Source organism: Eleutherodactylus coqui, chromosome 1 (assembly GCF_035609145.1).
Source record: "Eleutherodactylus coqui strain aEleCoq1 chromosome 1, aEleCoq1.hap1, whole genome shotgun sequence".
NCBI lineage: Eukaryota > Metazoa > Chordata > Amphibia > Anura > Eleutherodactylidae > Eleutherodactylus > Eleutherodactylus coqui.
Window position 1 is genome coordinate 509,802,498 of NC_089837.1, and position 24,950 is coordinate 509,827,447.

General features: G+C 45.6%; 1 protein-coding gene across 1 annotated transcript in view; it reads left to right on the forward strand.

Annotated features, from left to right (window-relative positions):
* LOC136614361 (leucine-rich colipase-like protein 1) overlaps nt 1-17,670 on the forward strand; it is a 61,494-nt gene extending 43,824 nt beyond the window's left edge. Inside the window, exons 4-6 of the mRNA XM_066594109.1 lie at nt 12,394-12,516; nt 15,823-15,954; nt 17,473-17,670. Of these exons, the coding sequence (XP_066450206.1) occupies nt 12,394-12,516; nt 15,823-15,954; nt 17,473-17,562 (345 nt within the window). The 3' untranslated portion in view covers nt 17,563-17,670. The remainder of the gene's footprint in view (nt 1-12,393; nt 12,517-15,822; nt 15,955-17,472) is intronic.
* The last annotated feature ends 7,280 nt before the right edge of the window (nt 17,671-24,950 follow it).

Here is a 24,950-nt window from a genome sequence, read left to right on the forward strand (position 1 = left end):
AAACCAGGAGATGTACGGTACATCATAGTTCTGGAGCAGGGACTTTATTTTGGCTAGCAGCGGGGGAAAATTTGCAGGGTAGAGATCCTCTATCCTCCCAGTTAGCTTTACTCCCAGAAAAGTTATTGATGAGCTGGACCAGGAGAACGGGGAGCCCACCCTCAGCCTTTCATACCTAGCTTTTGGAATCGCGACGCCCAGGACTGTTGATTTGTTGAAATTAATTTTGAAGTTCGAGAGTGCTCCAAATTGCTCTAGGCAGGTGATCAGTCTCGGTAGCCCACTCTCCGGATTCGTAATTGTAAAAATAACATCATCTGCGAACGCCGTCGCCGATAATTCACAGTCTCCTACTCTTAGTCCCCGAATCTCCTGGTCCAGTCTCACTTCCTGCAGGAGGGGTTCCAGGGCTAATATAAACAGGGAGGGGGACAACGGACACCCCTGGCGCGTGCCATTACTTATTTCAAATGGAGGGGAAAGGGTGTTATTAATTTTTAGCCTAGCATGAGGCTCAGCGTATAGAGTAAAGATGGCTTCTACAAAGGAGGGAGGGAAGTTGAAATGTAGCAAGACAGATCTCATATATCCCCAATCAACTCTGTCAAAAGCCTTTTCGGCATCAGTACTGACCAGAGCGAGGGGGATTTTCTTTGCATTAGCATACTGGATTGCATGGAGAATACGTGTGCTATTGTCCCTTCCCTCCCTGCCCCTCACGAAGCCAGCCTGTTCTCTATTTACCAAGAGCGGGATATAGTTCTCCATTCTCCTGGCGAGAAGTTTAGCCCACATCTTGACGTCCAAGTTTATCAAAGAAATGGGCCTATAGCTGCCACACATCTCCGGGTCCTTGCCCTCTTTATGAATCAACGTGATGTGGGCTTCCTGGGCCTGCCTTGGTAAAGAGCCGCCATTCATGAGATTATTAAACAGTTCTGTTAGTCTCGGGACAAGAATGGGACGTAGGGATTTATAATATATGAGGCCATCTGGACCGGGGCTTTTACCCGGAGGGGATGAATCAAGGGTTTCGTTTACTTCCTTTTCTGTTACTGGGGCAAGGAGAGAGTTAGCTGATTCCCTCTCCAATCCGGGGAGTTTAAGTTTTTGTAAATAGTTTGCGATCTGGGTGTTAGATTTAAGGATCTCTTCCAGATTCCTCCGAGGTCGCAAATTGTATAGCTGGGAGTAGAAATGTTGGAATTCAACCGCAATGTCAGTGGAAGAGGTGACTTTAGTTCCCGAACGGGCCTTTATTATATCAATCTGTTTTTTTGCGCGGGCTTTCTTTATCTGTGATGACATATATTTACTTCCTCAGTTGCCTTGGACGTACACTATATGTTTTAGATGAAGACATCTTTTGTTAAATCTAGACCTCAGGCATAAATTTAGTTCCTTCCTGAGCGCCGTAAGCTTATTCAGGTTTTCTTTACATTGCTTAAGTTTAGTGGAGTGCTCTAGTTTCGCGATTTGCCCCAGCAAGTTGTCTATTTCCCTTTGTTGTAACTTCTTTTATCTGGAACCTAAAGCTATTAAATGGCCTCTGATAAACGCTTTATGCGTTTCCCACACAAGGGCCGCCGACTGGTCTCTTCCAGAGTTAAATCTGAAAAATTCCTCCAGTTGTTTGGAGAGCATCATCCTGTCGTCCTCAGAGTCTAAAAGGGCAGGATTTAACCGCCACCTCCACTCCTTAGGGGTGTTGGAGAGCATTGTAAGGTTCACATGTAACGGAGCGTGGTCAGAAATAGTGGTGGTAGCAATCACTGAATCTACCAAAAAAGGCAGGAGTTCAGAGGCTATTAGGACATAATTGAGCCTCTGAAAAGAAGCATGGACCTGAGAAAAATAAGTGTAATCCCTTGCGGAGGGGGAACACTGGCGCCAGGCGTCCACCAAGCCCAACTCAGAAAGGGCTCGATGTAGCCTCTTCAGTTTAATTTGTGAGATCTGCGAACGTCCAGTTGACGAGTCTACTAAAGGGTTCATCGTCAAATTTAGGTCACCCCCCTAAGATGATGGGGCCCACAGCGAATTCCTTAAGGGTCTCTAACTGCCCGACCAGCCAGGGAACCTGACCCGAATTTGGGGCGTAAAAATTGGCCAGGGTAATCTTAAAGTTTTGGATGTGTCCCCTCAAGAGAATCACCCTACCCTCCTCGTCGGTGTGTTGTGCTTCGCATGTGAAGGGGACAGAGCTATGGAAAAAGATAGAGACCCCCTTAGAAGCTGAGGTTGTGTGTGAACTGTGGAAGCCCAATGAGAACTGTCTGCCCGGAAGGGCCAAGCACTTACCCCTCTTGTAATGCGTTTCCTGAAGAAAGGCGATTTTTTTGTGCCATATTTTCGAAGAAGCTGAGCCACACTGTGACGCTTGAATGGGGAGTTGATCCCTCTCACGTTAAATGAGGAGACGTGGAGGAGCTCATTCGTCTTCGGCTGTTGAGAGAGAGGCATGGCAGACTAAAAGGGTGACCTAGAGTAGAGAAGGCTGACACGTGAGTAATTCCTTAGTATTTTATATGAGCTTTCTGTATCGTAAGGAAAGCGAGATAGGGGGGGGGGGAGGATACACAAGGAGGGGGAAAGAAACACAAGGAAAGAGTAATACGAACTCTGAATATGTGAACAAGTGATCAACAAGACCAGTCAGTCCAAGGACGGTCAGTGGAGGCGGTGTGCAGTACGATAAACTCCTCCAGGGGAGCGATACCGGCAACAAACGCCACCAGGCAGAGAAGCCGCACTGCACCAAGCCTGCCCTGACAGACATCCCTGGAGGTCAGAAACTTAAAACGAAAGCAAGCATTTAAACTTTCAAAGGGTATGGTTATCATGAGTCGAAACGAGAGGGTTAACCGCGATCCCTGCGAGCCGCACGAGCGGCTGGACAACTATAAGTCCAAACAAGTCCACCCGATACTCTTTACGGAACCTCAAGTCCAAACACAAAGACTTCCCGGCCTGATCCTCAGCCTGTCGTAGATACAAAACGTTTTCAAGCATTTTGGGATAGCTTAGAGAGGGTGAATCACCAAACTCTCCCTAAGGGCTCTGGGTAAAAGCATCCAACTGAAAGACTGCTGCTTAAGGTTCAGTCACCCGCGGGTGTGTTGTCACGACTCTTCTTTTTTTTGTTTCTGGGAGATTTAGCGGGTCCAACTGATGTCCAAGCAGACGGGGAGGGAAGCTTTGGTAGGTCAGGCAGCCCCGGGAGTGGCAACCAACTCGGGAGATCCAGCGGCTCTATTTCAAGTAGTCGCCAGCACGCCTGCAGGTCTCCAGGGTCTCTGATATTTATCCTGTGACCCCTGTGGGAGAAACCCAGGCCGAATGGAAACAGCCAAGCATACTTAATACCCTTTTCCTTGAGTATCTCCAGCAGTGGCCGAAGCAGGCGACGTTTGGTTAGGGTGGTAGGGGCAAGGTCCTGAAAAATCTGCAGAGGAGCCTCGGCATATTTTAAATTTTTGTAATTTCTGGCGGCTCTCAAAATGGCGAACGCGTCCTGAAAAGACAACAAACTGCAAATTATGTCCCTTGGCGGGTCAGCGTTCGCCGGGAGGGGCCTGAGGGCTCTGTGAATCCGTTCTATTGATATTGGGGCGGCCCTCTCTGGGCCAAGCAGGGAAGAGAAGATTTCTTTAGCTACCTTAGAAAGACTTTCCGTGGCCCAAGACTCCGGAAGCCCCTTGATGCGAATATTACATCTCCTATTCCTATTTTCCAAGTCCTCCTGCATCAAGAGGGCTCTGTTAAGGTGATCCTGATGCAGCTGCAGAATCTGGGCCATTTCAGAAGCGTGGCTTGTTAAAGAGGACGTGGATGTCTCCAGTTCCTCTACTCTTCTCCCCAGGTGTCTTATGTCTTCTTTTATCTCCCCCAGCTCAGACATTATCGGTTGCAGGGCTTTCATGATTAAATCCTTCATGAATCCCTTTGAGACTGTTTCCCCATCTTCATTATCGGAGCTAGCTCCCTCCTCCCCCTCCTTACTGTGAGCTGCAGCCGGCGCCATCTTGGCTGGGAACAGCGGTGAACGGGGGCTTTTTTCTTTAAGGAAGCGCTGCATACCGGCTTGTCCTCCGCTTCCCCTCGGCGTCCCAGCGTGTTCCGCGGCTCTCTCCCTCCCGACTCTTCTCATTTCGTTGCTTTAAGAAGCTGCTGTGACCTCCAGAAGGTGTCTTGCCGCCGGAGCTCTGCTCTCAAGCGGCCATTAAGCACAGCGGTCAGGCTCCGCCTTCTTTTCCGTATTTGACATAAACATCATTGGAAACTTGGGGTGGGACAATCTTAGGTGTCTCTCTTTTGTAAAGTCAGTCTCTTGCAAACAAATGATGTCTGCCCAAGCTGCTTAAGCATCTTTCCATAGGAAGGCTCGTTTGTATGGAGAATTAAGCCCCTTCACGTTAAAGGACATAAGTTTCATACTCATGATGGCAGGTCTGTTTACCGTTTTATATATGGGTTTTTATTACCTAGTTCCAAACAGTTCCAAATGGTCCGGCGGGAAGAAACTCTCTCAGGTTCCCATTCCAGAATGTGCTCCAGTATTACTGAGGAAAAATTAGCGGTCAGAATATACCTCCAAAATAGGGGAAATTGACAGGATAGAGGAGAATCACCTGACCAGGTGTGGAACCACAAACTTTGGAGAATCTTAGCTACAATGTCCTTCTCTGAATGCTCAAACGTCATCAAAAAAGGACACCCTTCTTTGTTTTAGGGGGAAAAATGTCCAGCCATTGCAAGACTCAGGACCTTCTTAAATCAAACCTTAAAGAAGGGAACCTTAATATTTTCAACAGGCGACTCCTCATAGTGAGAGACCATGAAGCAAGGAGCACATTGAAAGGCTCTCCTATTAATAAAGCGGTTAAGGATTTTGACCCAATCTGGATTAAGGCGTGACAGAGCGCTCATGTTTTACAATTGAATTTTCCACTTTTGCAAGAGTTGTTGTCCGTCTTCAGGATTTTGTATAAAATTAACTATTTGGCTATAATCATTTTAGGTGGGAATCTCCATTTGTAAGGGATCTTGTTGTCCCGCAGGGCCAGGGTGATATTGCAGAACGTTTTCCTAGTTTTAATAGTCATCTGGGAAAGATCTGTAAAAAGTTTTATTTGCTCATATGGTACAGGCAGGGATGCATTCTTCCTAACTGCGAACAGTATGGTTTCCTTGATATGGAAAAAATGAATCCTCACTATAACGTCTCTATGTAGATGATCAGGCTGATTTTGGATGTGGCAGTCTATGCGCTCTGTCGATTATTCTTTCCTCTGAGGGGGTGCCTGGCAGCAGATGTTTTATGAGCTGCTGGATAAATTCTTTTAACTCAGATCGCGGGATTGACCCCGCAATTCCTCTGCTTTTTAGATTGCTGTGCCTGTTCCTGTCTTCTATATCTGCCACTTTGCACTTTAATGCTTCTAACTCTCCCACCACATTATAGTGTGCATCAATAAGATCGTTGTGTGATTTGCACCATTTTACTTTCCAGATGTTCTACTCTATTTCCTAGCTCTGCCATGTAAGAGTTTAGTAATGTTGAGATAGATGATAAATCTCTTTGAAGCGCCCCCCTCAGGGCTAGGATCATTTCTTTTATAAACAGTTCTGATGCTGCTTGTTCAGAGCAAGAAATACTTAGAATGGGGTCTTCAGGGTCTCCTGAGACTGCATCAGAGTCTCTTTCCTGCAGCTCGGGGTTTTGGGTGGTTTGCAGGAGACCCCATCGCTGTGGAGTGTCGCTGCTGTAATTAAAGGGCGGGAGTTTTACTTGCATCAGAGAAAGCAGGCACCATTTTAGAAGTTCCTGCCTGCGCCTCTCTGCTGTGACCTGATCCCCAATTTTCCGCTGCAGCCGCATTATGGGATCCCGAAAGTGGGGGAATGGGAGAAGGTCTCCTACCCTTGTTTTTCTTCAAGATGTCCTCCGGTCCACTTCTCCTGTGTGCCGGCAGTCTATTCTTCTCCTCCGCTTGTACGAGTGGTGCAGAACGATGTGAGCCCCTGCAGTCCGGTTTTCATTCTCCTCCTTGCAGCCATCGCCAAAGGGAGTCTCTGTAAGCTTTCCCTTTCTCAGGTCTCCTTCTTCTTGTCGCTTTGCAGGGCCGAATCTCACAGAGCTCAGAGACCTGCGACTGCTCCATCCAGACCACTAATACATTATATATTTAAAAATTATACATTTTTTTCCACATCCTCAAAAAGTACACAGCAGAATTGATTTTACTCTAATAGACATAAACCCTTATAAAAAAAATGTTATATTTACGACAGTAGCGACCATAACCTGGCCAAAGCATGCCGGGGTAGCATGGACACTTTAAGAATAATTTAATCAACCACCCACTGCTACTTGGTGCCTGAATAATTACATATTACAGCACCCAAAATATATACCTTAAGGTGCATTTACACTGTAAGATGATCTCTCAGATGACAGTTTCAGTGACAGTTTTGAGCGATCATCTTTGCATAACTCTTAAGTAGCTAATTAGCTACTTAAAGAGTTAAATGCAGGTGGAGCAGGACACCGCTGATACTCTGAGAACAGCAGCTGCTTTGTATATGCAAATATCTGCTTTGCTCTCTGAGTTATCAGCGGTATCCCGCTGAGCTGATAGCTCTAAGAAGCAGCGGGAGTGCTGACAGCAGCTTAGTTCTCAGAGCTTGCAGCTGGTATTCTGCTGAGAAGTCCCAGCGGGATATCAGCTGAAAGAATGGTATCAGCGCTGTCTGCTAAGAAAATCAGCGTGCAGCACTGATAAGAGTTATCGGTGATTTCTAGCTTGCTAGAAATCACCGATAAATGAATTGTGCACGAACAGTGCATAATGGCCGCGTGTTTAGACACAGCGATTATTGCTTAAAAGATTGCTTTTGAGCAAATTTTGGCCGATAATCGTTTTGTCTGAATGGGCTTTCAGTCACTGCAGGACCTCCTGGATTACTTAAATCTCAATGGCAATGCTGAGGTTTCTAACCCAACTCTGGTGCGCACATAAAGCTACTATCAAGGGTCATTTTATCAAGCAAGCATCTTACGATAAAAAACATAGCAACGACTTATTACTGTCCTCACAACTATGCACATTGCACTGATTAAACAAAGCATCCTACTCCTTGGATAGAGCTAGAGAGATATTGGCCCTACACCAGCAGCTCCAGGAGCTTCATGCCTATGAACATGACCTAGCTCTAGGAGAATTACTATTAATAGAGATCAACGAACATACTCGTTTAGGGCCATTTCGAGCATCGCTTTTTTCAAGTAACTGACTACTCGGGTGAAAAGATTCGGGGGGCGGTGTGGTGGAGCGGGGGTTAGTGGGCAACAGGGGGGAGCTCTCTCTCTTCCCCCCCCCCCCCCAAACTCCCCTCTGCAACCCCTCGCTCACCCCCGGCACCCCCCGAATCTTTTCGCCCGAGTAGTCAGTTACTCGAAAAAAAGCGATGCTTGATTGCGAAATCGCCCTAAACGAGTACGTTTGCTCATCTCTAACTATTAACATACTACTGGCAAGGCGATAAAACTGGATCTACATTAGTGAAACAAGCAAAAACTCGTACAGCTAAAACATGCAAACTCTTTCTTCATGATGCTCAGGTTAAGACATCTGACCCTCAAGGCATTGTTGATGTATATAACTTAACCCCTTAATGCTCCAGGATGTACATTTACGTCCTGCAGCGTCGGGGTAAGTATGAAGAGAGATCGCAGGGTGACCTCTCTTCATACAGAGTGGACTACAGCTGTTTATTACAGCTGACAACTGCGGGCAATAGCTGCAATTAGCCGAGTGAATGATCAGCGCTATTAACCCCTTTAAATGCTCTGCACTTTAAAGAGTTAGTAGGAGAATTAGGCTAAATGACTTACATGAAGAGGAGGGGGTACAGACCCTAGCTTAAGAATATCCCCCCCCCCCATTCCCCACCCCCTTTTCTTAGACCAAACACATCAGGGAGAAGTCTAAATGATCAGTGATAAAATTCTGTAATCCGGTAACAAGGAGTGGGGTAAGGAGCACAAGGTTAGATGCAACACGTTCTGGTGCTAACATGCACCTTTATCATGAAGAATTTGACATAAAGGAGAGAGATATTTATAAAGACTCACCACAATGGTGGAACCATCAGGCGGCACGCCCCACCGAATGATGCCAGTGGACATGGAGAAGTTATCAAAGGCAGCCACACGGAGCATGGATGCTAGTGTCTAGCACACCATGGCACCGCAGACTAATTGTGTTCCATCTGGGGGCAAGTGCCCAGTGTGCGCAGCTGTGTGAGGTCCAAGAGCGTGATGATGTCACTACAGCACCACGCAGGGTCATAATACATCATGGGTGCATGAAAGGAGTCATGTAAAAGAAATAAAAAAGATAATATTGATAGAAATATATAAATATATCGGGAACATGATAAAAATAACAATAAATTACTATTTCTCTAGGACTTCATTAAGAAATTTGGAACAAAAGTATAAAGTCTGAAAATCCAGGACATTTCTTTTGACTTTAATCGTGAGAATAACCTTGGCTTTACATATTTCATTGGGGTGACACAGAGTTTTGTCTCGTATCTGTCGAGGACATGTAAAAATTATCGAGAAACACTATCTTTTATATATCCATTAGAAATGATAAAATGTGTTCTTAAAGCATTTATAGTTCGTCGGATATACTTAAGGCCACAGGGGGCTCAACAAGATAAATGACATCGCTTACTCCACAGTTTAAAAACTGCCATTATTTAATTGGGTCCTGATCCGGGTTTATAGGAATCTCCTTTCTTCCATGTTGCACATACAGACAGCAGTTGCACCTTTACAAGCCACATCTAAGGAGCCTATGAAGGGTTTCAGAAATGTGTTTTTCAAAGTAGGTAGATTAATGTGAGAACACAAAGTGTCAAGGAACCGGGATACTGGAAGTCCCTGAAAACCGCCCGCAACCCCTGTCCCTACCTACTTGCCCCCTGGGCTAAGCCCCAGGGCGACAACTGGGCGATGGTCCCTACACTCACTAGGGAAGTGGGACATGGGGACAGACAACAGACAGACACTGGAACAAACGAAACACTCAGGCAAGCCAAGCTATCCAGGTCGGCAACAGGAGGGTACGCAGTACAAAGGGTCAGGCAAAGGCAAGTTGGGTCCAGAAAGCAGAGAATCAAAACGGGAGTCAAATACAAGGAAACGCGGGTACAGCAGGAAGACCACACTAACACTGGCAAGGTCAGGAGCGCATAGACGTTTAAATGCTGGGTGGCATGACCAGAGATGTGGGCACGGAGGACCCGCGGGCCGCGGATCCTGACACAAAGTTGCAAAGATGTTTTTAGGGTTCTTTTTGTGGAAAACAACTTTAGGGTTATCTGGGGTATCATTAAGTAAAAAGGGGTCTCCTTTTAGGATTCCACATTGCTTAAAAAGCATGTATTTTATAGAGGCATGCTGGGAGTTGTAGCGGGTAATGAACAGAGTTTTCAAACTAAAGTCATTTTTCTTCGGAATCATGTCTATTCTATTTTTGTCACCATGGTGATCTTCTTCCAAGGCTTTTGTATATGCCGATGCAATAAGTGTTTTAGGATACCCCTTATTCTTAAATCTTGTTTTCCTGATTTTCGCCTGTTCACTGTATGTTCGGGTAGACGAACAGTTTCTCTTAATCCATTTTTAACAGTCCATACTGGATATTAGTTTTCCAGTTCTTCGCTGCAAGAGTTTCGGTAACTATTTAAATCAATGGGCTTAAAATGGGATTTACTTCGGGTGTTACCTTTAGGAATAAATAATTCCAAGTCTAAGAAGGCCACACTAACAGGGTTCATAGTACCAGAAAACTCGAGGCCAGTTGTTTTTATTCAAATTAACAATAAAAGATGTTAAATCCTCCAAGTCCCCATTCCAGGTCAATAAGATATTGTCAATAAATCCCCTAAAAAATACAATGCAGGAATCATTAAAATTACTTTCTTCAGATGCACCCAGAAAAAGGTTGGCATAGCTGGGTGCAAACTTGGTAAATAAAAAGTTTTTGTTGGTGCGATGTTAGAAAATCTCCACTCAGAAAGTGTTCAACTGCCTTAATCCCTAGATCATTTGGGATAGTAGAGTAGAGAGACTTAAGGTCTAGTTTGCATCATATATAGGAGTCTTGCCAAGGGACTGGGTTGATCAGGGTAATTAGGTGCCCTGTATCTTTACCCTTTAGTGACCAGTTGAGAAAAGTAGAAGTGGAGAGGAGCTGCTACCATTAAAAAATATGTCCTTTATTGAATAGAAAGCATACAGCTCACAGGTCCGCGCTGAACGTATTTCGGCTACGATAGCCTTTGTCAACAGCTCTGAGGTATGAGATACGCAAAACATTTATAGACAGAATACAAATTAAAGTAAAAAAAGCAACACCTGTGTGTGCTAGCTTGTGAAGAGGGGAACGGCTGGGGAATGGTGTGGTGGGTGTGTTCAGAAGTTAATTGCATCACGTTATGACTAGCAAGCAGAGGTTTGTTACAAAAAAGTTAAAACAGACAGAAGGAAAGGCAAATAATTACAATAAAGTAACTGTATTACACGTATCTACATGGAGATTATATGATGGGTTTATGGTAACTGATTATCTGACTCTGCTACTTATACAATACATTTTTCCTCTCCTATATACTTTTCAATCATAATACAATTACTTTACTATAATTATTTGCCTTTCCTTCTGTCTGTTTTAACTCTTTTGTAACAAACCTCTGCTTGCTAGTCATAATTTAGCCAATTAGAGCAATCTCTTGCTGGGAGGCGGGGTGTGTTTTCTGGAATGTCTAGAACAAATTAATTGGATTTACATTGATTGCTATGGAAACAATTACCTCGACTTTCATTGGTTTCAAGTTTGGCTGATTGCTTTCAGACGGATTACCAACAAATCTAGAGATTTAACTGTAATTGGTTTTGCAGTGACCGACTGACCCGATTTAAAAAAAATAATTGCCAATTGAGACTCCCTCTTCCAACCTTCATTAAAATCAAAGGCAGCAAAAATCGGGTTCTCTAATTTGGCCTTCAAAATGTCCCTGGAACAACAGTGGAGGTGGTGGTGGCCCAGTGGGCAGCACTGCTGATGGAAATCTAGATCTCCAGCACTGCAAGGCAGCCACACGGCACCAGCACACCCGTCCCCTCTCCTCTAAGTAGGTAGTTAATAATTTGGCAATTTTTGCAAAAATTAGATCAGGATGATCCAATCCAATTTAGCAAAACTGGACCCAATTTTATCGCCCAGCCAATCACGATGATTAACACAAGTTATAAAGAGCATTCCTAAATAACGGTGTGTGCCTGTCAGCTCTGCCCACTATCAGCTGGGCTGAGTGGTAATTAGGGGATGTTTACACATAGCGGCTCACACAGTTCTCCCTCTCACCTCGCACTTCCTTGCACTGCAGCGTACCCCTTCATTCGGCGGTCTCTAGTGGGCTCAGCGCCGCTGGTCAGGTGATGCAGCATTTCCGCTATGTGTATATGTACCCTCAATGTGCAAAATAGTTCCCCTGGATGAGAATACTCTTCAGTGGTGTGAGGGCCCATTCACACCGGCGTTTAGGGCTTCTGTCACAATTCTGTTTTAAGAGCAGAGAAACAGATTGAAAATGTAAATAAAAGTTCCCTTTTTTTCTCCTTGATTTCAATTGGTTTTCAAAAAACGGAAAGCTTTCTATCTGCTTCTGTTTCGTTGTTTTTTTTCCCCCCACTGGCACGTCTGCAGCGCTATTTGTTAATTTTTAAAAAATGTAAACCTAATGATATGGAGGTAACATCGAGTTATCCGTTTGTTTTCCTTTAATTTGAAAACCCAATAAAATCAATAAGAAAAAAATGGAAATGATTATTTCCATTTTAATTTCACTTTTCCGCTCCAAAAATGAAAGAGAAACAGAATTGTGGCTGAAGCCCTAAATGCAGGTGTGAATGGGGTCTAAATGGGATTTCATATAGTTTTGTCATTACATATGGACTTGTCAAAGGTTTCTGTACACTGGGGGTCTGAGTGCCGAGACCCCAACCCATCACTAGAACAAGCCAGCTAAAGCGCTCATCAGTGCTGTCCCTGCTATCTGGCTGAAGACGGGCTCAATATAAAGACTACGGCCCATCCTCAGCGAACCAGCAGTGACAGCGCTGGGATGAGGCTTCAGCTGCTTTATTCTAGCAATCAGTGGGGTCTTAGCATCTGCACCCCCAGCGATCAAAACTTTTTGCGTGTCCGTATGATGTGTCAGTAATTTTTAGAAAGCGCACTTCTTTATGTGACATAAATGTGAGACCTTATAAATGGATTCCTAAAACGTATCTATCCTCTGTTTTATATTTAGAACGATGGAGATTCATGTTATTCTAGTGACCTGTGTAATAGCGGGTGTTGCTTCAGGAGTACCTCTCGCCGGGCAGTTGATGAATGTGGACCAAAACGACGACCTCAGGAATGTCTCGGCCCGGTGAGTACCTGTCACCAGCTGCTGTCCCGGTTTCCCCTCCACATATTCAGTATAAGGTCTCATTCACACAGGCTTTGAATTGTTACATTTTACACCATATATTTCCGATATGGATTTCACAGCTTAATGCGCCGAGACAAACAACAAAATGAAAAAATGAAAAACTTGAGCTTCTTCTATCAAGAAAGGCACAGGGTGGCGCTATGCCCCAGAACAATGCCCGGGGAACACTTCATGGCCTATGTTCTAGCTGTGGCTAACGCTCTAACTTGGCATCTGGGACACAGACTGGCTCTATCATACATGACACATGGATGTAAAAGTTTTGTTTAGTAGTTTAAAACACAAAAAGCAAATAAAATAAGAGAGTGTTCACTGCTGAGCGGTGGAGAGAGTAAGTAAGTACAGGGCCGGATCGGGGGCCCAATGGGGAGGCCCTACATAACAGGGATCAGGAGTAGATCATCTTCTACACCTATATCTTCTTGTAGCCTCGACAACCGCAGGGATAGCCCGCAGAAACGCGTAGCGGACGAATCAATAAATTATTTAAAGTTATTCACGGACATTGTGTCCTCTATTTCTGCTGGAACCGACGAGCGCCGGGGAAATTTTTCCATTTGACACGAGAGGTATGCAAACAGCCTGTCACGGCTGTAAACCCCAGAGACGCTCTCCGGTAATCGGATCCGGGACTCCAGAGACGTTACAAGCCAACTTGGATATAAGGTGCCGGTCAATCTCCTGGACAGGAGTTTTGGCCGAGCACCAGGTGAGTACTTAAAAGTAACTCACATTCTTTTGAAAATCGTTGTGTGTGAGTAGGCGCTGATTTTTGTTTTCTTGTATTAAGTAGGATTTAACATACAAACATACCCCCCCCCCTTTCTTGTTCCCATGGTCACTTCTGAAGAGATTGTAACCCTGTAAATTCACCCCAATCGCACTTATCATCAGGCCATGTTTCTGTTATTTCTACTATGTCTTAATTTTCATCAGACATTCTCGCTTAACACTCACCCGCTTTACTAATAAATAACCCCCATATAGCTTCTAATATCACCATATGGGGACTAAATAACCCCATATAGCTTCTAATATCACTATATGGGGACTAAATAACCCCCATATAGCTTCTAATATCACCATATGGGGACTAAATAACCCCCATATAGCTTCTAATATCACCATATGGGGACTAAATAACCCCCCATATAGCTTCTAATATCACCATATGGGGACTAAATAACCCCCCATATAGCTTCTAATATCACCATATGGGGACTAAATAACCCCCATATAGCTTCTAATATCACCATATGGGGACTAAATAACCCCCATATAGCTTCTAATATCACCATATGGGGACTAAATAACCCCCATATAGCTTCTAATATCACCATATGGGGACTAAATAACCCCCATATAGCTTCTAATATCACCATATGGGGACTAAACCCCCATATAGCTTCTAATATCCCCATATGGGGACTAAATAACCCCCATATAGCTTCTAGTATCACCATATGGGGACTAAATAACCCCCATATAGCTTCTAATATCACCATATGGGGACTAAATAACCCCCCATATAGCTTCTAATATCACCATCTGGGGACTAAATAACCCCCCATGTAGCTTCTAATATCACCATATGGGGACTAAATAACCCCCATATAGCTTCTAATATCACCATATGGGGACTAAATAACCCCCCATATAGCTTCTAATATCACCATATGGGGACTAAATAACCCCCCATATAGCTTCTAATATCACCATATCGGGACTAAATAACCCCCCATATAGCTTCTAATATCACGGGGACTAAATAACCCCCCATATAGCTTCTAATATCACCATATGGGGACTAAATAACCCCACATATAGTTTCGGAGTGACCTCCCATATAGCTTCCAATATCACCATATTGGGACGAAATAACCCCCCATATAGCTTCCAATATCACCATATGGGGACGAAATAATCTCCTTAGAACCATCCACCCATGTAGCACCGTCATCTCTCATCAGGGTCCGGCCCCCGAGTATTTCTCTTATGTTTTACAATGGCGGAGGAGCAGCTGGAGGGAAGCATTACTCCATGACCCCCATATACAGGCATCTCTCCTCCAATCCCATTATGTTATAACTATGCACCGAATGCCCCTTTATTAGAGACCCCCCATCTAGTAACAGTAGAGCTATAAGCACTGACAAAATAATCCGGGTGCCGTTCTCATACAGCTCTTAGTGGGGTTTCTCATGGGCGATAAAATCACACGATTTCAGTGCAACGCGAGAGCGAGTAAAATAGCAGAATTATGAAATCAATGATTCTCAATGGTTTCCCTCATATTGGGAAGGTTTTCACTCTGCGATGTTGCATTAAAAAAATATATTTCTTGTTTTTTTAAACCTCCCGTGTTTCCCTATGGAGCCTCCTTTTTATTGCATCGCAAAGCACAAAACTGTTATTTTCATGCGATGTGTTTTTAACATTAAAAGGTACTATTGACTTTTGCGCTATTAAAAAATCGCCACAAAGCCCGTGTGATCACGCCTTATTCCTGTTTATGGAGACGTTGTTCCCAACAGAACCTCTATAGGAAAAGAAGAGCCATAACACTAAATGATAGAGGTCTAAGTGTGCGCTCAGACGGATGCTTGTGAGGTATCCCATGTAGTAATCAGCGAGTGGCCGCATACATGGAGCTCGGCAAAGGCCAAGGCCGTCGAATCGGCGCAATTTTAGTGGAGGAATAAAGATAGTTTTAATATTTGCGCCAATCATGCTGCCACTCGCTGATCACCGCATTGGATGACCCCTACAGAGGTTCGGGGTTCTGTCCTCTTGCTGGCTTTTGCATACTTTTATTATTGCCTCAGCCTATTTGGCATTTACGCTTTTGGTGTGCTGCAGACCTTGCTACATATATTGGTAGGATGTTTGTGCGTGAGAATCTAGGGCCCAACTCGCAGCGGACCGCACGCGGATGTACGTCCATGTGATGTCAGAGCGGCGGGTAGCGGACATTACATATCCTGCTCATCCATGACACGGACCGGAGCAGGACAGGATCCACGTGAAATAACACTCATGTGAAGGGCCTGATTGTCATATATGGGTCCGTGTGCCGTGAAATACACGGACAGCACAGATGGGGAACAACCGCCTGAACTGTCCCTAACAGCCTCTCCTTCCTGGTGTGAAGTAATAATTGTGGCCGATCTCAGGAAGGAGAACAACGAGACAAACAACGAGAATTCCAATCACATCACATTTATGTCTCTCTTTTATATTTAGGACAATGGAGATTTCTGTTCTCTAAGTGCAGAATGTGACAGTGGGTGTTGTCGTAGGACATCCACAGAGTTCCGTGTTCCTACAAATAAATGTGCACCAAGAGCAGCAGAAAATGCGACCTGCAGCCCTCTGGTGAGTATCTGTAAGCGGCTGCTGTATTCGTTTCTCCCTTCGTTGTGCCCAGAATTCCCGGGTGCCGCTCCGATCACATGGGCGCCCCATCCGTGTGTTGTGTGATGTGCGGGCACCACAGATTACATGTCCTGTTCTCATATGACACGTAAATAGAACATGTGGTGATTCTTCAGCCCCCACTCCTAATAGCACAAATACGGTTATTTCCCTTCATTGTCGGTTTTACTAAATATTTGCATCGCCCACAAAATACCCATCCTGCAGCCTCTTATCTTAGAGCTCTACATTCAGTGGTTCCTCTGTTACTCCTCCTGGCAGTGTATGAATACCTACACACCCGGTACTTGTACCCGCAGCAGTGAGGTGACAGGAGCCTCTACTACAAATTACCACAATCTGTGGCGCCCCCTAAAACCTCGTGTTCCGTCTCTACAAGCTGCGCGGCCAAAACCTGCGCTGAGGAGCCGCGATATTATTCACACGGAGGAGGTTAATGCTCAAGTGTGAAACTGACAGAATTTGGACAAAACTTGGAGCAATCAGGGCCCATTCACACCGCCGTATCCCCTGTCCGCACAACACGGCTGATCTGCATGGGTGGAGTCAGATGTAGATATGTGATGCGGATGTCCTGCTGTCACCCCGATTTACAGACCAAAATCACCAGGAAAGAGCGTTTTTTAAACTTGTTGCAAGGAAGTGCGGAAAAAATGACATCAGTTCATCTTTCTTGCGTTTTGTTTTTTTGCACATCTGGAAACCACAGTGAATACAGACGCAATATGCAAGCAGAGAAACGTGCAAAAACATCCAACATACACGGGCGGAAACAACGGTGCGCTCTTCATGGGCTAATACTGCGCGCGCCGCGTGAGTCCTTAAAGGCGATGAGTTTATTTATGTGCGGTTTTTTAATTTGAATTTTAACAGGTTGAATGTCTTATTTTTTGATTCTATGTAACAAAAAGAAAGTCCCCCAGCACCCCTCCGTATGCACAAAAAAGAGGCCACGGAAGAGATGGGATGCAACAGCCACTTAAGGGACCTCGGATCCTTAGTCCCCAGCGTAGTACATCCAGTGGAGAAGCAAATGGCAGCATCAATGGTGGAGCAAAGGAATATAAAGTGTTATTGCTCCATACAGCAGGCGACGCTCCGACTTTAGCAGTCTTTATCAAGTCTTTATTTTTTGATTCTCTGACCAGAATCGCACATTAAAATCAATGAATGTATTTAAAATAAACGCCCCTGTACGGCGAGGGAGTAACTTCTGTTTTATTTACGCACCCATTGACTTTAATGGGAGGTTTAAATGACATCATCTTGACCGCCTTCCGTTTTTTTCTCCCCCATAAAAAACACTGATTGCAATCAGATGACATTTGTGCGTTAAAAACACAAACTCTGATGTAAGACGCCCCACAGCGACATCAGTCCGTCTACATGGACTAAAGACTAGCGGATGTGGTTAGGAGTCACAAGGGTCTTCATTAACCCTATCATCTCTTTCTTCAGATTATTAATGGGCTCTACCCGGATTACTGCCCGTGTGCGAGAGGACTTACATGTGAGATGGACCTGAATGACCGTTACTTCTGCAAGTAGCCAAACAGCAAATAACTAAGTCTAAGATGAGAAAGTATCCGCCTGTATCTACACGGATCTACAAGAAGTTGTGAATCTTATGGAAATAAAGCTTCTACAACTTCCTGATATGTTTTGTCTTTCTTCACTGATTTCAAAATCTCTGCTTGCTGTCAGTTAATGAAAACATTGACATTCAGAGGCTGAGAAGCCGTCCTCTTGTCTGGCTCACACAGCAGCAGTTTGTTACAATGTAGCAGCCAGGAGTCTAGAACAGAAGTAATAGGAGGACTGCTGATGTGTGGAGCTCATAGAGGAATCTATAAAGGGCTTATCCAGACGGACTAATTCTCACATCCGTGTGCTCTGCGTGTTTACAACTGACTTCATACTTACATTACACTGACCTGTTACAGTCAATGTGACTGCAGACAGGTAGAATTTATTATGCTGTTCTCCTTTCCTGTAGTCCTAACAGCAGCACATATAGACATGGGGATTTATTCCCCAACCACATGCTTTGGAGAGTTAATTCAAATTTTGTACAAACCCTATAAGAAGGAGGACCTAAGCTCCTCCCCCTTGTCTGTTTTTTAAAGACTACAAAGAGATGTAGAGAAAAATACTTTATTGGTTGGGTAGATATGTGCTGCTGTTAGATCTCCATAATAACATAATAACTTCAGCCTTCCTTGGGTATCCTCACACAGCAGCCATATACATACGGGGGGAGAAGGATTTATTAAGGGTGGGAAAGACCAGAAATAAAAACTGAAGAACCGGACTAAAAGTCTTCTCCATAGAGAGGTTCTTCTTACACAGTAGGTGTGTTGTGTGCTCCATGTGCCGATGCTCTCAGCCAGATACCGCATCTTCTGCCCCTGATGTTTCTGTGGCTCCGGTATAGTGAGTCTGATGTTTTCTGGACGGAGACCTTCACTTTTATATGAAGTGATAACAGGGTCTCTCGGTCACCTAGATATGGTGGGCTGGGGGGATTTCTCCCTTTCTTTGGGATCTGTGTGAGCACAGACAACTGATCGGTCCAAACTCTCAGCTGGGATAGGTCTATTCTCAGACAGTGCCCCACATCTGGTGTCTACGAGCACCTTTCCTCCTCCCAGGTAGGCTCAGCACAGAAGGCCGGCAGGACATTTACCTGATTCATATTGAGAAAAAATAACCAATTGGGCCTGAAAAAAACCCAGAGTCCTTAATATCACTTTATCCTCATGGAAGGATAAATAAGGCTCTTTGACAGTCAAGGCCCATAGATCAGTGATCCGTTTGGCTGATGTAAGTGACACCAGGAACTCCACCTTTCCTGATAGGAATAGCAAATCCGTTTCCTGTAAAGGTTAGGAGTGCTCACATAGCTTTCAATTTTGGGAAAGGGTTGATTTAGCTGTCTTCAGTCTCTGAATGGCCATTATGAACCACTTTGTCAAAGGGTCTTTAGCTAAAGTCTTACCTTAGCCTTTCTCAAATCCATCCTGTGGAATATGTTGCATCACTCCTCAATATGGGTCTTCTCTGCTAAAAGCCTTCCTTGTTCACACTATTTATGAAGATGGACACTATACAGCAGTGTTTCTCAACTCCAGTCCTCAGGACCCCCAAACAGGTCATGTTTTCAGGATTTCCTCAGTATTGTACAGGTGATCTAATTATCAGTTCCTCAGACATTGCCACATGTGTTCTTCCTATAGGATACTGTGAAAACATGACCTGTTTGGGGGTCCCGAGGACTAGAGTTGAGAAACACTGCTATACAGGTATAGGCACCTTTTGTTCAGGTTTCTACCTCTGATTGTTATATCTGTGCAAGCCATGGGAACAATGACATAGATGAACGTAACCCAAATAAAACAGGAGGGAAAGAATATGCACTCTAACACCAATAACATACAAAAATCAAACATGCATACAAACAACAACAGACGCCAAAATATTTACCTATAGTACAAACCCACATAGGCAGCTGGAATTGCTAATAAGTACGTGATATTTGTTTGTATTTTGGCCAGAATATGTAACCTCACAAGCCCACATCATGGGTCTTCGGTGTCTTGTGAGTCCCTAGGGAACCTTTGCCTGCAAATGGGGCGATTCTCATAATTGGTGCGATTGTCTCAATAAGTTCAATCCCCGCATGATTCAGGTAGCCGGCTCAAGGTTGACTCAGCCTTCCATCCTTCCAAGGTCGGTAAAATGAGAATCCAGCTTGGTGGGGAGTAATAAGTAATAATTACCCGAAAGCACTGCAAAATAAGTTGGCGCTATACAAATACCAAGATTTTTTTTTTTTTTTTTTTAGGGATGCCTCCACATTGGAACCTAGGGGCTCAGCCCATCCAAGATGGTAACAAACAGGAACACCAGGCAGGGGAGATACAACAAAACCCACACTGAGCAGGACAATTCACACCAAGTGTAGTCAACACCTACAGACATACACAGAACACGACCTTGTTCACACCAAGTGACTGCATCACAGAGGGAAAACCACAAAGAACATGTCATTGTACACACCAAGAGCAGTCCACTCCTTCAGACCCCACTGAAGAAGTGATTGTTACCACATGAACTCTGCTCACCTCACAGAGGAAAACCCCACTCAGAACATCATGCATGCAGAAATATGTTATGGACAATGAGTGTGGACCCACTGTGCCAACCAACCAGTTTGGCCTTGGCCTGGGCTAATCCTAAGGGCATTATCCTGATGGTTCCCCAGTATTCACTCTTTAACCATTGTACAGGGATCTAGAATTTATTGTAGGAAACCGAGCAGACTGCTACTTCCTGGAGTAGTCCTGGTGTGGTTGGCAGCTGATCCATGGAGGTCAGAGGCACCGGTGCAAAGCTCCGCAAAACAGGCCAAACTGCAAGCAGAATCTGGTACAATGTCTGGGCAGGCAGAGAACAAACATCCAGGTAAAAGGAATCAGGGCGAACACAGAAGTCATAGACAACAACACTCAGGCAAAGCAGGAGAATCTCCAGCTCCACTAAATAGGTGGGCAATAGCCTGTTACCCTGCAGCTGGGCTGAGAGCGCTGGGGAGGATTACCTCCTGCAGTGCCAATGGAAAGTACACAGCTAAGAATCCATTCATATAGAAGGAGCAGAGCAAAGCCTGCATCTGCCCAGAATAGCAAGAGGGCGGCAGACACGGGTAGCTGGCCTAACAAATAAAACAGGAGTTAGTTTAATTGTTCACACATCAAGAAAGGGGCAAGAGCGTCAGACACCAAACTGACATAAGAGGAACATTTCAGATATCACCCACCGCACAATGTATAGGACATCAGATGTCTGGAGGCCACATCTGATAAAAGGGAAGGGAGAAGGGGCCACAGAACCTGCAGACAGAAGATCAGGTGTGCAGACCATCTTCAGTGAAAGCAACTCAAAATAGCAACATGCATAACACCAAGCACTGAGTTGGAAAAGGATAGTGGATAAATGACCAGCACCCGCTAGTAAGAGGCTGATATTTATGTGTGCATCATGATGGTGATTGGCTGGCTGGAGAGCTCCACACCATCAGCCAGCCAAATCACCTATACCTACAGCAGTGTGATCCTGGAAACCCATAGTACTACAGATCCCAGGAGCACAATGTGACACAGATAAACCTCTTTTTCTTAGCAAGGACCTCATAATTCTAACGCTAACAAGCTGAATACCTTCAGGCTGTTAAACAGCTGGTCTGGGTGAAAGCCTGCCATGGTTTACATGACTAATCCCTTAAAGCAGGAGAAATCACGCTTCCTTAGGTCAGAATGGTATGATTGATTTTAAGTAGGCTTAGTTTTGTCCAAAGTCCCAACTGTAGGTTGAGCAAACATCTTTGGATGAAGAATTGTCTGGAAATGGCTGAAATGATCTACCCACAAGTTTCTCTGACATTTTTGAGGAAACTCTCACACGACTTGAAGTACGGTAAGTCGTCTTGTAGGACAGGCAGACAGCATATTAGCGGCTAACCCGTCCTCTCTGCTATTGAGTCTTGGCATCAGAATTTACCTACTTTCTTCCTGGTTCATCTGTATAAATTGCCCTGGAAAGGAGTTAGATTATTATTATTAGAGATGAGCGAGCACACTCGTCCGAGCTTGATGCTCGTTTGAGCATCAGGGTGCTCCAGATGCTCGTTACTCGAGACGAGCACCATGTGGTACTCGAGTCTATTCCATTTCCTTCCCTGCATGTTTAGCGCCATTTTCTAGCCAATAGGCATGCAGGGAAGGCATTACCACTTCCTCCTGTGACGTGCCCGCCCTATCCCACCCCCCTGCAGCGAGTGGCTGGCGAGATCAAGTGACCGCTCGCCTCAGACACATGCTGGCAGAAGTTAGGGAAAGTGTTGCTGATGAGATAGGGAAAGTGTTAGTGTAGGATTCTGTCTTCAAGAACCCCAACGGTCCTTCTTAGGGCCACATCTGACCGTGTGCATTACTGTTGTGGCTGGCTGGGAGCAGTTTTGCACAATTGTTTTTTTTTTTTCATCTCGGGCTGTGCAGGCTATTACAGCTATAGCGTTCTAACTCTGCAGTCTGTATTACAGAGTATAGGGAAAGTGCTGCTGAGATAGGGACAGTGGTAGTGTAGGATCCTGTCTATAAGAACCCCAACGGTCCTTCTTAGGGCTACCTCTGACCGTGTGCATTTTACTGGGTGGCTGCTGGAAGTTGTAGTGCTTCAGTATTACGCAGCTAGGCATGTTTGTAGCCCTCCGTATAATTTTTTTCTGAGTGGAGTTTGCATTACAATACCGCTCTCAGCGTGAAAGTGTACGCAAATAATTCCATAATTATTTACACCGGTCTGTGTCTGCAGTGAATTATACGCACAGCGTAGGGCCAACACAGCCACTTATAGAGGGAAAGTGATATACACTATACAGCCTGTATTACTTAAAAAACAAAAAACAAAAGCTCCTTCGTTGGGCTGCATCTGACCGTGTGCATTTTACTGGGTGGCTGCTGGGAGTTGTAGTGCTTCAGTATTACGCAGGTAGGCCTGATTGCAGCCTTCCATATAATTTTTTTCTGGATGGAGTTTGCGTTACAATTCCGCTCTCAGCGTGAAAGTGAACGCAAATAATTCCATAATTATTTATACCGTTCTCTGTCTGCAGTGAATTAGACCGCAGTCTCACCGCTAAACAGTACTGTAATATTACCGGGGCCACTGCAAAGTATTTCAGCTCAGCCGCTGTGCAGAGCATCTCACAATACCATTTCCGTTGGTGGGGTTGAGATCGCCGCAGTTACCAGCACCATCTACTGGCTTTACAGTCTTCTCCCACTCCACACAGCCTCTATAACCTACAAGTCTCTGCGAGCAGTAAATTACCCCTAGGTAACAGCGCGAGACAGCGGCTTACTTTTTCCTAGTCACAGCATAGAGCCTCCACTATATACAAGTCTCTGTGTGCGGTGAATTAAGGCCCAGTTGTCAGTGCTGTACAGTGGGGTAATTTATTTGGCCCCTGCTCTATTCGTAATACACCATGATGAGGGGTAGTGGACGCGGACGAGGACGCGGTGATCCAAGTGAGGGTATGGGCACAGGCCGATTTCCTGGTTCAGATGAATCACAGCCGGCTGCTGCGGGATTAGGAGAGAGGCAAGTTTCTGGGGACCCCAGCTTCATATCACAATTTATGGGTCCACGTGGTAGACCTTTATTACAAACAGAGCAGTGTGAGCAGGTCCTGTCTTGGATGACAGAAAATGCATCCAGCAATGTATCGGCCACCCAGTCTTCTACGCAGTCCACTGCTGCAACTCTGAATCCTCTGGCTGCTGCTCCTCCTTCCTTCCAGCCTCCTCACTCCATGAAAATGTCATATTCTGATGAGCCGGCAGACTCCCAGGAACTGTTCTCGGGTCCCTGCCTTGAGTGGGAAAAAATGGTTCCTCTCTCACCTGAGGAGTTTGTCGTGACCAATGCCCAACCTTTGGAAAGTTCCCGGGGTCTGGGTGATGAGGCTGGGGACTTCCGGCAACTGTCTCAGGAGCTTTCAGTGGGTGAGGAGGATAATGATGAAGACACAGTTGTCTATCAGTGAGGTAATAATAAGGGCAATAAGTCCGAGGGAGGAGAGCACAGAGGATTCGGAGGAAGAGCAGCTGGATGATGAGGTGACTGACCCCACCTGGTTGGCTAAGCCTACTGAGGACAGGTCTTCAGAGGGGGAGGCAAGTGCAGCAGCAGGACAGGTTGGAAGAGGCAGTGGGGTGGCCAGGGGTAGAGGCAGGGCCAGAGCGAAGAATCCCCCAACTGTTTCCCAAAGCACCCCCTCACGCCAAGCCTCCGTGCAGAGGGCTAGGTGTTCAAAGGTGTGGCAGTTTTTCAGTGAGAGCGTGAACAACCGACGAACAGTGGTGTGCAACCTGTGTCACACAAAGATCAGCCGGGGAGCCACCACTACCAGCCTCACCACAACCAGCAAGCGCAGGCATATGATGGCCAAGCACCACACAAGGTGGGACGAAGGCCGTTCACCACCTCCGGGTCACACCACTGCCTCCTTCCCTGTGCCCCAACCTGCCACTCAGATCCAACCCCCCTCTCAGGACACAGGCACGAGTGCCACCCCATCCAGCAATGTCTCTCAGCGCAGCGTTCAGCTGTCGCTAGCACAAGCGTTGGAGCGCAAGCGCAAATACGCCGCCACGCACCTGTACGTACAAGCTTTAAACGTGCTCATTACCAAATTAATCAGCCTGGAGATGCTGCCGTACAGGCTTGTGGAAATGGAGGCTTTCAAAAACATGATGGGGGCGGCGTGCCGCGCTACTTGTCCCCAGTCGCCACTATTTTTCTCGGTGTGCCGTCCCAGCCCTACACCAGCACGTCTCCCGCAACGTAAATCGTGCCCTCACCAACGCGGTTACTTGGAAGGTCCACTTAACTACGGAAACGTGGACAAGTACTGGCGGGCAGGGCCACTATATCTCCCTGATGGCAGATTGGGTTAATTTGGTGGAGGCTGGGACCAAGTCAGAGCCTGGGACTGCTCAAGTCCTACCCACACCCAGAATAGCGGGTCCAAGCTCGGTGCTGGTATCTGCGGCAGTCTATGCCACCTCCTCTAAACCCTCCCCTTCCTCCTACGCAATCTCTACCTCTCAATTAAGTGTGAGCAGCACATCGCCAGCAGCTGCACTGTGGGCAAGTGTCAGCAGGCCGTCCTGAAACTACTCAGCTTAGGTGACAAGAGACACGTCCCCCAAGCTGTTGCAGGGTCTGAGAGAGCAGACCGACCTCTGACTTTCACCGCTGAGCCTCCAACCGGGCATGGTCGTGTGTGACAACGGCCGTAACCTGGTGGCGGCTCTGCAGCTTGGCAGCCTCACACATGTGCCATACCTGGCCCACATCTTCAATCCGGT